General features: G+C 42.0%; 2 protein-coding genes and 1 long non-coding RNA gene across 4 annotated transcripts; 2 read left to right on the forward strand and 1 right to left on the reverse strand.

The window, feature by feature from the left end:
- Nucleotides 1–19: 19 nt before the first annotated feature.
- On the forward strand, nucleotides 20–6366 carry LOC121575112 (repressor of RNA polymerase III transcription MAF1 homolog). 2 transcript variants are annotated; one of them, XM_041887966.2, is made up of 7 exons: nucleotides 20–895; nucleotides 1114–1242; nucleotides 2638–2806; nucleotides 3210–3331; nucleotides 3995–4114; nucleotides 4720–4812; nucleotides 4988–6366. In XM_041887966.2, the coding sequence occupies exons 1-7, from the start codon at nucleotides 813–815 to the stop codon at nucleotides 5013–5015; spliced, it is 744 nt and encodes a 247-aa protein (XP_041743900.1). In that variant the 5' UTR covers nucleotides 20–812; the 3' UTR covers nucleotides 5016–6366. The 2 variants fall into 2 exon arrangements, with proteins under 2 accessions (XP_041743900.1, XP_041743901.1); XM_041887967.2 differs by having other exon boundaries at nucleotides 4991–6366.
- Nucleotides 6367–6476: 110 nt separating this feature from the next.
- LOC121575110 lies at nucleotides 6477–7439 on the forward strand. Its single transcript, XR_006002291.2, has 2 exons — nucleotides 6477–6974; nucleotides 7121–7439. It is a non-coding gene; the product is annotated as an uncharacterized LOC121575110 (long non-coding RNA).
- A 2309-nt stretch (nucleotides 7440–9748) lies between these two features.
- LOC121575109 (tribbles homolog 2) lies at nucleotides 9749–13427 on the reverse strand. Its single transcript, XM_041887960.2, has 4 exons — nucleotides 12627–13427; nucleotides 11289–11594; nucleotides 10678–10970; nucleotides 9749–10224 (listed from the first exon to the last, which is right to left on the reverse strand). The coding sequence occupies exons 2-4, from the start codon at nucleotides 11592–11594 to the stop codon at nucleotides 9768–9770; spliced, it is 1056 nt and encodes a 351-aa protein (XP_041743894.1). The 5' UTR covers nucleotides 12627–13427; the 3' UTR covers nucleotides 9749–9767.
- Nucleotides 13428–14003: the final 576 nt, after the last annotated feature.

Here is a 14003-nt window from a genome sequence, read left to right on the forward strand (position 1 = left end):
GAACTGGGCTTGTAGGGAAGAAGGAAGTGCAGTTACACTGAGGAAGGATCAAAACAACAAAATTGGTTTGCTGTTTTTACAGACAAATTCAGGTGCATATCGAATGCGAAAGGCTTCGAGAAGCCTGGGATTTCTCTTTAAGTTCTGATACAAAAGCTGGGATGAAGATTTTTGTATCTAATTTCAGTTTATTTAATGGCAGGTATTGGAAATTTCACAGTAAAAAGGAAGACATTTTTATCAGAAATGTAAGTGCCTTAAGCCATCGACAAAGATATTTACATAATCCATAAATTAATCGTGCAATGTTGAATTTAAAGTTTGTGATTGAAATTGGTTACTTTGGTATTGAATTAAGCGAGCGCTAGATACACAGAACTGTTTTGCGCGCGCGAGCGAGCTGGGATCTTCATTCTCCACGGCCGGTTGTCTCGGATGTATTTAAATGCAAGGCAAGCTTTGTTGCACGATTAGCAAGATGGCTAGCTCCATTAGCAAGGCAGCTTGATAGGCCTGAAACGTTTATGCGTTCTCTGTTTTTTTGAACGACACATTTGACCGAGTTTATTTGTTGTGGGCCAGTACATAGCTAATTGTTAGGCTAACTACATTAGTACGACCATTGTTGAATATCTTAACTAAAGTGTGCAAAGCAAGACAGGGTTGCAAAGACAAGTGACATTTTGTTTATCAGAATTGAATTGATGACCTGACCTCCTGGTGGTGACAGATTGCAGTGTAGTATTCAAGCCTAGGTACTAAACAGGGGATGAGTTAATGCACTTTTGCAAAAGAAAACATAAACTGTCAAGATGAAACTCCTGGAAAATTCAAGTTTTGAAGCCATAAACACCAGACTCACCATTGAAATGGGAGACTGTCAGATAATAGGAAGGTAAGTTCTCAACACTTCAATAGTGCCACCAGCCCATTTGGTATGTATACCTAGAAATTGACATTTGCACAGAATTTGACAGCACTTCAATGCCTTGCTATGAAGACCTAACACAACTGTGTTACACAGGAAGTCAATTTTCAGCAACCACGTAATTTGCTTAAGTGGATGCATGATGTGATGAACCATTCACTGTTTTGCACCGTGTCTTTCCTCAGGATCGAAAGCTACTCTTGCAAGATGGCAGGTGAGGACAAGCAGATGTTCAAGCAGTTCTGCCAGGAGGGACTGCCTCATGTCCTGGAAGCCCTGTCCCCTCCACAGTCCTCAGGAATCAGCCCCAACAAGTAAGACTTCAGTTCACAGTACACCACCACCATAGAAACTCAGAGGTCAAGTTTTATTAGTCGTATGTACGTGATATGCATGGTATACATCGTCCAACGAAATGCCTACTTGCAGGTTCCTTCTGGACAATGCAACAACAATTAGAAATAATACAAGATAAGAATATGAACATGAAGTAAATGGCTAAGTAGAATAGAATAAACATTTTAGCATAAGTATAATACAGGAAGGCACAATTTATAGTCCAATAGTTACACATGTATTGTGGATGGGTGCAGTGTATAAACTGAGCAGTATAATAAGAGTCTGGTAGCAGCAGTTGTGATGTGTGTGTAACATGAATGTATATGTGTGTGCATGAGTGAGTGAATGTGTGCTATGGTGCGGAGAATCCGAGCAGGTGGTCAGTCCAGTTTGTGTTCAGCAGTCTGATGGCTTGTAGATAAAAACTGTCTCTGAGCCTGTTGGTATTAGTGATGGGCATTCCGAGTCTATTCGGTAAGCTGGCTTATTTGGCTCTGTTCACGTAAAAGAGACGGTTCATTTGGCTCCCAAATCGACCTAGAACCATGAAAAAATTGCAAATATTCTATGTAAAGCCCAAAAGGTAAGCTACCATTATGTCAGATCGTGAAATGCACGTTCACATGTTGTTTTACCTGCCAAAATTATTATATGGACCTTAGAAAATTATTTTGTAACTTATCCGCAGAAAAACGTTGTTTTGAGCTCAAAAAGCAGTAGTAGCAGTATGCAAATCAGGGAGCCAAATGAACAGCTCTTTCACCGAGGTGATTCGGTTCCCGACGTTCACCAAAAAGATCCCTTCAAAAAGAGCCGTTTGTTCGCGAAAGACCCGTCACTAGTTGGCATCAGACCTCATGCTCCGATACCGCCTGCTCGACAGTAAGGGAGAGAACAGCTTGTGGCTAGGGTGTGTGGGGTATTTGATGATGATGATGCGTGCGGTCCTCAGGCACCGTTTTGAGTAGATGTCCTGGATGGGTGGGAGCACGGTCCCAGTGATGTACTGGGACGTCTTCACCACCCGGTCAGGACGCTCTCGATGGTGCAGCGGTAGTATTTGCCGATTTTCTTCAGCTGCTTTAGGAAGTAGAGATCTATTCAGTACTTGGGAGAAATGATCAGTGTTTTGCAGATGCATGTAGAGCACACGCACAGTATAAAGTAGATGTATAACATAGTGAATTGAATCTGTTCTAGTCATTACACTTCTATCTGTATTCTGTAATGCCCATGGCCTGGTTACATGAAGACCTAGAAGAATCCTGTAGTTCCTGTCAAGCAAACAGTTGAAATGACAAGTATGCACAAGTGTGCACTGAACATGTTCATAACACTAACTAGTGTGTGGTTTTGTGCTGTGGTTGTAGGTTGAGCCAGAGTCAGAGTGGAGACGAGGGGGAGGGGCCTCTCTCTGACAAGTGCAGCAGGAAGACCCTCTTCTACCTGATCGCCACCCTCAACGAATCCTTCCGCCCCGACTATGACTTCAGCCGCACCAAGAGCCACGACTTCAGCAGAGAGCCCAGCATAAACTGGGTGAGGATTTAACATCTCCTACCTACACAACAGTGCCTGTACCTGCCTCACGTTGCTGGTATGAATTGCTTACACCAGAACCAGCGTATTCTGCTGGTTTTGCGTCATGGCTTTCACTACACAGTAGCAGGAGTTGATTGGGCTTGACGTGCCGAGGCAGCTTGTACACGACCCAAAGCCTGTCTGGTCTCATGTGGTATGAGACTGTAATCCATTACCTGGAGGACAAAAGGCTTGGGAAGGGGACTAACAGATCAACTCCAAAATGAAAAGTATAACACAGTGCTTGAATCTAGTAGTCGATGTCTAGACATGGTCAGTGTTGGCTAAATCCTAACATGGCCTGATAAACACAAATGTTCTGCGTTTTGTATGGCATTATTAACACAGTGTATGACGCTAGGTGTTCAACGCGGTGAACAGCAGTTTGTCGGCGGCGGCTGGGGAGGAGTACAGTCGGCTACAGCCCCAGCTGTGGGAGGCCATCGACACAGAGATCTGCCTGTCAGAGTGTGACATCTACAGGTGAGCAATGCCATTTTTTTCTTAAAGGTGGAGAGGGTATGTGTGGTCTGGAGTTGGCAGCGCTATCTCTACACCAGACTCCGGCACGAGCACCGCCACCTTTAAACACATGAGGAGACATACAGGTAACTGACAAAATAAAGGAAACATCAACATATGTCTTAATAGGGTGTTGTGCCACCACGAGCCGCCAGAACAGCTTCAATGCACCTTTGCATAGATTCTACAAGTGTCTGGAACTCTATTGGAGGGATGCGACACCATTCTTCCACAACAAATTCCATAATTTGGTGTTTTGTTGATGGTGGTAGAAAACAGAATCTCCCGTAAGTGTTCAATTGGGTTGAGATCTGGTGACTGAGACACACACACCCTTTAAACCCCCTATGCTCCTTTGAGACCCCTCTTTCAAAGTCACTAAGATCTATTTTTCTAGCCATGGTAGCCAAAATAATGGGCAACTGGGCATTTTTATATTTGAATTTAAGCATGATGGGATGTTAATTCCTTAATTAACTCAGGAACCACACCTGTGTGGAGGCACCTGCTTTCAATATACTTTGTATCTGTCATTTACTCAAGTGTTTCCTTTATTTTGGTAGTTACCTGTACATTTCGTTTGTGAACCAGAATGTAAAGGCCATTTTGTTTTGGATGTTGCAGCTACAACCCAGACCTGGACTCTGACCCGTACGGAGAGGAGGGGAACATGTGGTCCTTCAACTACTTCTTCTACAACACAAGGCTGAAGAGGATCGTCTTCTTCACATGCCGCTCGGTCAGGTAAGACTGAAGACTTTAAAACACATCATTATTACAGTTTTGTGCTCTGTATTGAAAGTCCTCTATTTTAAACTTGACTGCTGACGTGCACAGTTCTTTGGGATTGTATTAAAATTGGACTAATGAAAAACATATTATTTTTGAGTGAACTATACCGTTTTTAACTTCTCATGTCCATTTAACGAGACGGTATGGTATTATTTTATCTGAGTGGAAATCATCTGTTTACAATCTGAACATGGTTGATCAAAGACAATATAACTGCATACTGACAATACGATCAATGAAATAAATACTTATATTTTGCTCAAAGCTCAATGCAAAGAACGAGGGAAGGGATAGAAATTAAGCTAGCTCACTAGCCTGAGGCTAGTACTTTTCAGACTGGGCTGGTAGAAACTAACCCGCCAGGCCAGTGACATTTTGTCTTTTCAAACATCGCATGGCACAGATTTTGGACCTGAATGTTACCTGGGCCAGTAGAAATCTGTCTACTACTCCGACTGGCGAATGCCCAAAATACTTATATTCCATCCCTGAAAGAAATGCTTATACATTGATGTGGTCTGTGGTGAGCAACATTTGCTTTTGTCCCTGTGTGTTAGTTTATTCATGGCCCCACGGGACTCTGGCTTTGGTAACGAACTGGATCTGGAGCTGGATGAAGATTGTTATGATGAGAACATGGATGAAGAGAGGTGAGGAGGACACACTGCCTTTCCCCAAATAGAAAAACCTCAAATGTGATTGGTTTCGAAAACATAGAGAATGAAACAGTTTTACGGTCTTTGTATGTTGAATTAGTGCTGTTCATGGATGCATCGTTTAGATCGGTCTAATCTTCTAATCTAAACCATGTATTTGTTCTCTCAGTAGGTATGGTGCCCTGTGTGCCCAGTGATGCGCCAGTCCCAATCTCATACAGGAGCAGATAGTATACTTGGATGTCTGTCTGTACCCACGTCGCCACCATTTCTCTTACAACACATCTTAAACTTGTTCGGGTTGGGATTTTACTTATATTTTTCTTCTTCGTAATTTGTGTGGTGGACCTCATATTTTAATGCAGAAGTCAGACTGTGAGCGTGGAGCTCTGTTACTTTATTTGTGTATCGTTTTAGTTTTCCATTGCTATGTTCTCCTTACCTTGTTTATCAGAAGCAAAAGCTTTATGTTTGGCGTGTGTTTTGTTTGACCTAGTATTGGAGCAGGTTCTGGCACTCATTAATTTGCAACATATTTCACATTCTCTATGCTGTTTCTTTGTTTTTGGTAAGAAAAGTTTGGGATTTTTATGATCACGTTCAGTTTTTTCAGCTTTACCATTCCAAAGTGTGGTTGTTCTAGTACCAAATTGACTCAAGATTTAGGTTTAGGACCCTTTTCAGACTGCATGCTTGAGGGCATGTTTTAAACACAAGGGGGCAGACTTAACTTAGCTGATGAAAAAGTAACATACCAGCTTGAATCAGTCTGGCTCTTGGATATGTTCTACCTTCCATACCAATGCTACTCAAACCTACAATGTTTTAATTTATTTAGCGACAGGACTTAGTGCAGTCTATAGTTTTATGGGTCAAGCCAGCAAATACAATTCTGCTGCATCGCTGTTCCAAAAGCACTCCAGAATCTAGTTCTGATTCTCAATTCCATTATGTGTTTTAAGGACTTGAGTGTGTCGGTGTGACACGTGAATTCTCACACCAAATACAAACTCTGCCTGTAGAGTGTACTGTTTGAACCTAATTTACATATCTTGTATTTTAATATAACTTTAAACGCCTTTTTAGGTATTGCTTTAGTTGAACAGTTTTTAGTTTGTCTGAGTAGTTTTATGATAGCAGAAGTCTAGCTATAGAGCAGGTTTCCCTTTAGTCCAACTGTTGCTCTCCCACTGTGTGGCGTTTTGAAACAAATCTAGTCTGAGTTTCCTTTCACTGAAAAACTCCCAGTAGAGATCTGTGATGCCTATCGTCCAACTTTCATTATCAAATGACGCATGATGGAAATATACTTAATATATAGAATAACGCATTTGTGACTAATGGGAGGACTGAAGGCTACCTATTTAGGCCTAGTAGTGTGAGTGGTTGATTAGCCAGAAATCGATCCTCACAGCTACTGTATCAGCATTATGTTTGTCCTACTGACTACTAGCAGGACCGTGTTTCTGTACGGATGTAGGATCTTCATTTGATCACCCTGTTGCAGGATAACTTTCCTGCAATGCAGGACATTTCAAACTTGTGTATTTGAGGTTTAATAAGTAATTTCCACTTTGACATTTTAGACTGGATTTTCCCTTATGAAACATGTATCAACCCCTACAAAAATGTCAATGAATTATAATCCACATAATAATTCACATTTCCTGTTTCTGCAGGATTATTTTCCTGCTGTAGCAAACTGGCTCAAATTAAGATCCTACATCTGTATGTGGCATAAGTCTTGCTCTTGGCTGTTTTGTTAAAGTAAAATGTGACAAAGACTCATCCTTTGTACGTTAGGTACAAAATAGTAGAACGATACAGGTGGGTATTGTAAAGTTGCATCCAGTCCCTTCTATGTGATGTATATGTATCTGCCTCTAGTGTAGAACATGCTTCCTAGAGATGTTGATACCACAAACCTGTCCTGAATTTATTCAGATATTGATTTCAAATGTCAACAACATCCAAAGTGATCAGCATATTGGCTTTTGACAACCGTACTTTGCGCAGGTAGATATGGCTACAGTACATATTTCCTTGTTGATTGTCTGATTCTTTGTCTACTTAGCAGCGGTTTGTAAAATGTAAATGTAGACATACATTTCACTGTTGATTTGTTGTGATCAATTTGGCCAATGTGTGATAACCAGGTGGTTGTCATGGTAGGGACAGACAGGCTTTTTTGTCTGACTTCCTGACAATATGGTCCAATTACAGTAGGCTAACTCTTTTGCATCAGAGCCACATTTATTTTAGTCTCTTGTGTTAAAGACCGTGGCCAATGTGTGATAACCAGGTGGTTGTCATGGTAGGGACAGACAGGCTTTTTTGTCTGACTTCCTGACAATATGGTCCAATTACAGTAGGCTAACTCTTTTGCATCAGAGCCACATTTATTTTAGTCTCTTGTGTTAAAGACCAGGATATATTATCTGTCAAAACATTTCGTTTAAAATTCCCATCGCAAGGTTGACCGATTTATTGAATACATTGCAGAATAGTTTCATTTTCTTTCTGGCACCTTTTAAAGACCTCATACTTGTGGTTTTATTTCTCAACTTGTATCATTTTATTTGTCACCAACTTACCATGTACAATAAAGGTCTTGACTAAAACATCTGTTTTTAAACACTGATTTAAATAATGTTGATGTGTAATTCTCTAGTCAAACTCAGGTGAGATTGGTTTTCTTTCTAAATCGATGTAATCCAACCAGTACAAGACTTGGAATGAGACTAGGTAGTGCATCATTACTATTGTCAGTAGTAGCAGAAACCCTACAGATATATTTACTATTAAGTATGAATTGGTCATAACCTCGATCCTTGCACAGTTTTGCGTCACTTATATTCACAATATTCAGTTCCACTGTACATCCTGGTATTAGTCAAAGCTGAATCAAGACGTGTTTATAGTTTACATTTCTTGATTCCTGGAATTATTTTTCTGACCCTGACCACGAAAATAGAGATTGGGTAATGAAGTGTTACAATCATCTCTGATGACAAAGTTTGGTCTTATCGCAAAAAAGGCTGATTTGCAAACAGTCAGTTTGTTCAAGGATTTATTTTTTACTGGCAACAACAAATACTTTTTTACTTTTGTTTACAAAAGTACATCCACCAACATCAGAAAAAAAATGTAGTGTGTACTTTTCTTACAATATATAAAAAAAAAAAAAGTATTTACAAAGTCACAATAAGAGCTGTGGCTTAGTGTAGGATCTTAAATCCATTTAGGGTCAGCGAACTGCATGCAGGCTTTATCACGAATAATACACAGTACTATGTAATGTATGTGATACCTTTGTTTCTTCAGGCCAACAGATACTAACACGATGTCACCATTAAATGGGTAATCAAGTTGTTTAAAGTACACTACAGCACTGTATTCTTCAGGATCTAACCCACTGCACTATATACTTCTACAGACATTAACTCACTCCTGAGGTAATGATGACTACACTTGTCTAGGGATCTAGGACACCATGCTAACTCTGACATCACACGTTCTTCAGAAAACATTCAAACCCTGTGACCGAGGCGAACGATCACTGAATCACAGATCACTAAAACTGTATCGGCACACCATAAGTGATGATTGTGGGTAGCCTAATGCTGCGTTCATAACCAAGTGGGAAGGTGGTAATTACTAGTTGTGAAGTCGTAAATATCAGTTGGATGCATTCACATGCTTTAAACTTGTTGAATGCCGATTTGGCTAATGGCCAACAAGTTGTCAACCAAAAACTAAAAGTACAGCTATCATGCTTGTGAACAAATTAGTGTTCAAAAACATTTACATCATTTAGCAGACGCTCTTATCCGATAAATAATGTTTTGTTGCATTTAACTGCTGGAAATGCTGTTAAAGGTAATTTCCTTGGTAGGTGACCTCAGATCAGCATGGAGAAGTCGGAACTCAGGGATGATAGATGAGTTTCCCACTAGTAATTACCAGTTGGAGGGGCGTTCAAGTGGATTGTTCCCAGTCGTATGTGGTAAATACGACCTTCCCACTAGGTTATGAATGCAGCATTAGTCTTTGGTAAAGCAAAACTCAGTGAACTTTTGATAGGGATATAAGGGGGGACTAAATGTAAACTGTGGTTATGAAAACAAGGCACTTCAATGGTTGGTAGGATCTAGATGTCACTAAAATATATAAACAATAGTAGGCCTACATAAAGGCACAAAATGTGCATCAAGTATTCCAGGATGTCGTCAAGTTCGGAGGTATCAATCCTGTCAGATATAGATCTTCAATTTAGTGTTCCCATCTGAGTTACTCACAACAAAAAATCTGGTAAAACTACTGCTTTTTGCAAAGGGGAATACAGCTCGACAGACTGCTTCCATAGGGCATGTTATCTGAATACTTTTCATCTGTTCTTCCCATTGAGTCAAAACATATTTCCATTGGTTAAAGCACAATCGTTGGGTAGCTTTTGAAAAGCACCTTTCTTGACGTTACACTACAGTGCGGGACTAACTGCATTGGACCCTAGACCAGCAGGTGTACACCTACCTTGAAGGAGGCGTCTGTTACGTGGCCAGGAGATACAGTAGTTGGTAGTTACTGTTGTCTGCAATGTCAACAGATACTTTGACACTGAACTATGTTATACATTTGGTACCACTTCAGATTAAGGGCCCTGCATAACACATTCATAACTTCTTCAAAAGCATAACTTCAACATCTATACATGCTAATGTCTAACAGCAGGTTAACAAAGCTTTGACAGCATTGACATACCAAGCTGCAATTAGACATTTGCAATGCCTTATGACTGATATGTTTCTTAAAATGTCACCAAACTTCATGTAGGGAGAAAAAAAAAAAACTGCATTACCAGTATACCCTATATGGAGATAATACTGCTGTACTTGCATCAGTAGGACAAAGTGGACGATGAAGGACAGAGGACATTTACATTTTTTATTCTAGAAACCCGTGTCTTCGGTGTAGCTGGGGACCACTTGGTCAGTGCAGTTCCTGGGGTTGAGGTGCGTGTTAGGTGTTGTGTTGTTGGAACAGTTCAGCCACGGGTGGAACAACAGCTCCGAGGCCTCCAGTCTCTCTGAGGGAGCTTTTCGCAGCATGCAGCACACCAGCGACTTGGCCTGCACTGAGAGCGACTCTGGCACCGTGAACGCCCCCCGGCGGATCTTACTGAAGAGCGCAGCAGGCTCCACGTCTTGGAAAGGGTAACGTCCCACCAGCATGGTGTACAGCACCACACCCAGGCTCCACACGTCGGCAGCCTTCCCTGAGTAGGAGTGGAGCGAGTTGAGGATCTCGGGGCCCACGTAGGCCGGGCAGCCGTGCTTGTCCGTCAGAGAGTCGTCGTCCCCGTGGAGCAGACATGAGTCTTCCAGGTTCTGAAGAACAAGCTTGGTCCTAAGGAGAACCAGAGAGAGAGGTTGAGTCATCATAGTAATCAAATCCCCCATGGTGGGACATGTTTTCTGCTTTGTGTGATTTACAGGAGGTGCACTGGGTCATATGCATGCATAATACAGTGGCTTACATAACTGTCTGGAATGACACCTGTGTTTACAGGGTTGGAGAAATTACAGTCCTATATGACATGGTTGTTATGATGGTGTGATTAAGACGTCATGAAGATCTTTAGAGTCGTTTTAACAGTTGCCTAACTAAAGGGCTTTCTTTAACAGTGACATAATGGTAGTAAACCGTCCACATATGCCTGGCCGTCTAAACATTCAGATGATTAATTTGGGCCAGGTCTCAGTCACTACTGTAAGGCAATCCAACCTGCAAACAGATGATCCAATGATCATGTTCCTCAGCTAAAACTCAATTAAGTTAAGAAAAGTATCAACTACTAACCTCTGCTGGTCCACGAAGACAAACTTGCGCAACTTGAGGTCACGCAGGACAACACCGTGCTCGTGACAGTGGGCCACGGCCGCTGCCATCTGGCCGAAGAGACGCACCGCCTCCTCCTCCTGGAGCCGCTTGCACGTGCGCACGTAAGAGTGCATGTCACCGTAGTTGCGCTGAAAGAAGACGTAGACGCTGCGCTCGCCCGTCACCACCTCTGCGATGCGGCAGATGTTGTCGTGAGGCAGTAGGCGGGCGTAGGGGGCAATGAGTTCCTGGTACCGCCTCATAGAGAACACCTGGTAGAGGACACAGGGTAGAGTTATGTTACAGTTCTGAGTTCATAAGGTCACGGTCAAATTACAGACTGGACTACATTACAGCTATGCATATTCTTTATCTCCGGAGGATAATGTACCCACTCTTGAGTGCCAAAGAACACCATGTGTTCCTGTGCCTATGACAAATAAACTGAACTTGAATGGCACAAAAAGGATGTGTGTGCATAGGTCGATTTCACAGGCACAGTATCAAGCAAGTACCGACAGACAGTTGATTAAGCAAACCGAGTGTGACAGTCACACCACTCTATCCGGTCATGTAGCTACAATACGTACCTTGCAGGTGTACTCCTGCTCTGTGACCCTGTGGATGGCCCTGTACGTCTCTGTCCCCTCTGTGGGTTCAAGGAAGACGTAGGGCCCAATGCAGGACACACAGTGGTGGTTGGAGCCCACGGGGCCCGGGCTGTGGCTCAGGGGCCTCAAGCAGGGGGCCAGGCCGGGGGATGAGGGTGGCAGGCTCAGTCGAGGACGCTTGCATTTCAGGGCCTCTGTGTAGTCCTGAGGGTCATCCAGCTCCAGCCGCTTCAGCCGCAGGGGACGAGTAGGCGCAGGGGCGGGAGAGGAGATGTTCACACTCATCTGAAAGAGTCACATGGGTTGTTTTACATTTGACATTTTAGTCATTTTAGCAGACGCTCTTATCCAGAGCGACTTACATTTACAATTAGTGAGTGCATACATTTTCATCCTGGTACCCCGTGGGAATTGAACCCACAACCCTGGCGTTGCAAGCGCCATGCTCTACCAACTGAGCTACACGGAACATGTCTCAAGGGAGTTTTAGTGGGTTTCATTGTGATATATGTAGGACATGACTGAACCACATGGTAACCTGTAGGCCTATCCTAGGGGGTTGTATGATTTGTGTTTGATTGGAAATGTGGAACCACATTTCAAATGCACAATTAAATAACTACCTAGAAGAACTCACTGTGTGCAAATACTGTATATCCCCTTTTTTCTTGCACATACAAAGCATAATTGACAACTTGGAGAGCAGACGAATCATATCCACTATTAAACAGTGCCTAATAACAGGCTAAAAGTTATTGGATGACGCCATGGAGCCTCGACTGGTGAGTAATGTTGCCTGTCATAATATGCATTACTCAAATTACTGATAGTCTCTTTCGAAATGGGGCTAGTGAGTCATTCTCAGACAGTCAAATGAAAAAATAAGTTAGAAATACATAGACGGACGTCATGATAAAAGTGACGTCAGGCTTCCCTTAGCTTGCGCCAAGGCCTGAAGTTTTACAAGTAAAATAATGATTATGATAAATTGACATTATAACTAGAAGAGGTCACATGGGGGTCATGTTATTAGTCAAAATAAATATTTGTTGAACCGGACGAAACTGGTCAGACCAGCGAGCAATTCTGAGAAATAGTTAGCGCGAGCTCAGGGGGGATACTTCACCGAGCGCGAAGAGTGGTAGGGAGAGATGCACCATCACTTTCTAAAGTTTAACATTGTTGTTTCACGACAACATACACGTTAAAAATCTATGACTTTTCAATACAGGTCGGGACTGCAAGCAACCCCTTCAACTGTATAATAATAAAAACATGGATACTGAGGTAGGGTGAAAATTGTGAACAAGTTCTTACCTTGGCAGTGGAAGACAAAGGGGTCCGCTCTCCAGAACAGAACAATGGTATCGTAACTCCAGCTTTGGGTGTAGTGCTTTGCTTGTCAAGAAACTCGAAATGTGCAGTGCTTGTCTAGAAACTCGAAATGTGCAGTAACCGTAGCAAAACCATTGCGGTGTAGAGGAAACCAAATAATTTTGAGAGCTTGGTTCAAGGGAGTCTTTGTAACTTATTTACAGTTACTTGTGCAAATTATCGAACCATAAAATATTAGTTCAAATTAGCATTCGTCGGTTGTTGTGCGGGATGTCTGTTTACATATCCAAAGTAAAATATGTATTAAAGTCCTTTACAAACTGAATAGGTTATTTTGTTTTGAAGAGAGGCGGCAACACCGGTGTCTCTAATGTTGTTGGTACAGATGCCTTTGTTCCTTATTCCCGGTGTGTAGCGACTTGTGTATCCAGTGTTTTCCTTGAGTCTTCAATTGCGAAACGAGGACAGGTTTTCTAAACCGGAGGCTTTTAGTAGAAATCCAGCAAAACTTTCTATAAATAGAGAAAATACACACGTTTAAAGGCTCTTGCTCAATAATGAAGAAAGATAGCCTACTTGTCCGAAGTAGTTATGGAAACTCGTGGACGCGTCCAGATAAATAATTGGTCATAGGGAAGAGTAAGCTACACGTCCCCTATTTGGTCACTTGCGTAATAAACCTTTAATTTGGAAATTGAGTCCCTAAAAAGTAGAATTCTAATCAGACGTGCCCCCACCGACTGCCCGTCTGATTTAGAATGGACCCGACAGCGCATTGGCTTCAAATATCCTTTATGTTACAGCAGTGAAGTTGATGATGCGCGACTGAGCATGATTGCAACATCGTAGCTCCACCCCCTGGTCTGACGACATCGGCGGGTGAACCTCGCAATAGTCACCCGGGCAGTTTACATCTATTGAATGGAACAAAATAATCTTGCAATTTAAATCTGAAATTGCAAGGTGTGCTGCAAGTCATTGATCATAAAGTAATTATGTGACGAAATCCAGTTGAGGTGGAATACATCCAAATTTGCACTGACCAAATTAATTCAAAACTATTTAGTACACATGCAAGAGTTGCACATGTAATTTAATTGAAATATGTTATTTAATAAGATTAAACAATTTGTCACTATAAACCCAACCATATGTTGGACAGGGTTTGCCACACTCCTCCTATGACTCAATAGCAATGATGGTATTGCACCATTCTTCACAATGCATGCTCTCTGGATGGCATGCACATGGGGATGGGTTAATATCAATGACGTATATAAACCCTGTATTGCCGATGCTATGTATTGGCCAATGAAAGGCTTTGAAGCCACTGGTCGGCCATATTGGCACTCCTCAGAA

Source organism: Coregonus clupeaformis, chromosome 10, assembly GCF_020615455.1.
Source record: "Coregonus clupeaformis isolate EN_2021a chromosome 10, ASM2061545v1, whole genome shotgun sequence".
Lineage (NCBI taxonomy): Eukaryota > Metazoa > Chordata > Actinopteri > Salmoniformes > Salmonidae > Coregonus > Coregonus clupeaformis.

Coding starts and splice junctions, on each gene's coding strand:
- LOC121575112 (XM_041887966.2), top strand. CDS start 813: ATGAAACTCCTGGAAAATTCAAGTTTTGAAGCCATAAACACCAGACTC. Junction 1,243..2,637: donor TCAGGAATCAGCCCCAACAA/GTAAGACTTCAG, acceptor CTGTGGTTGTAG/GTTGAGCCAGAGTCAGAGTG. Junction 4,115..4,719: donor TTCACATGCCGCTCGGTCAG/GTAAGACTGAAG, acceptor CCTGTGTGTTAG/TTTATTCATGGCCCCACGGG.
- LOC121575109 (XM_041887960.2), bottom strand. CDS start 11,594: ATGAGTGTGAACATCTCCTCTCCCGCCCCTGCGCCTACTCGTCCCCTG. Junction 10,971..11,288: donor AGCAGGAGTACACCTGCAAG/GTACGTATTGTA, acceptor GTCCTCTACCAG/GTGTTCTCTATGAGGCGGTA. Junction 10,225..10,677: donor GTCTTCGTGGACCAGCAGAG/GTTAGTAGTTGA, acceptor GGTTCTCCTTAG/GACCAAGCTTGTTCTTCAGA.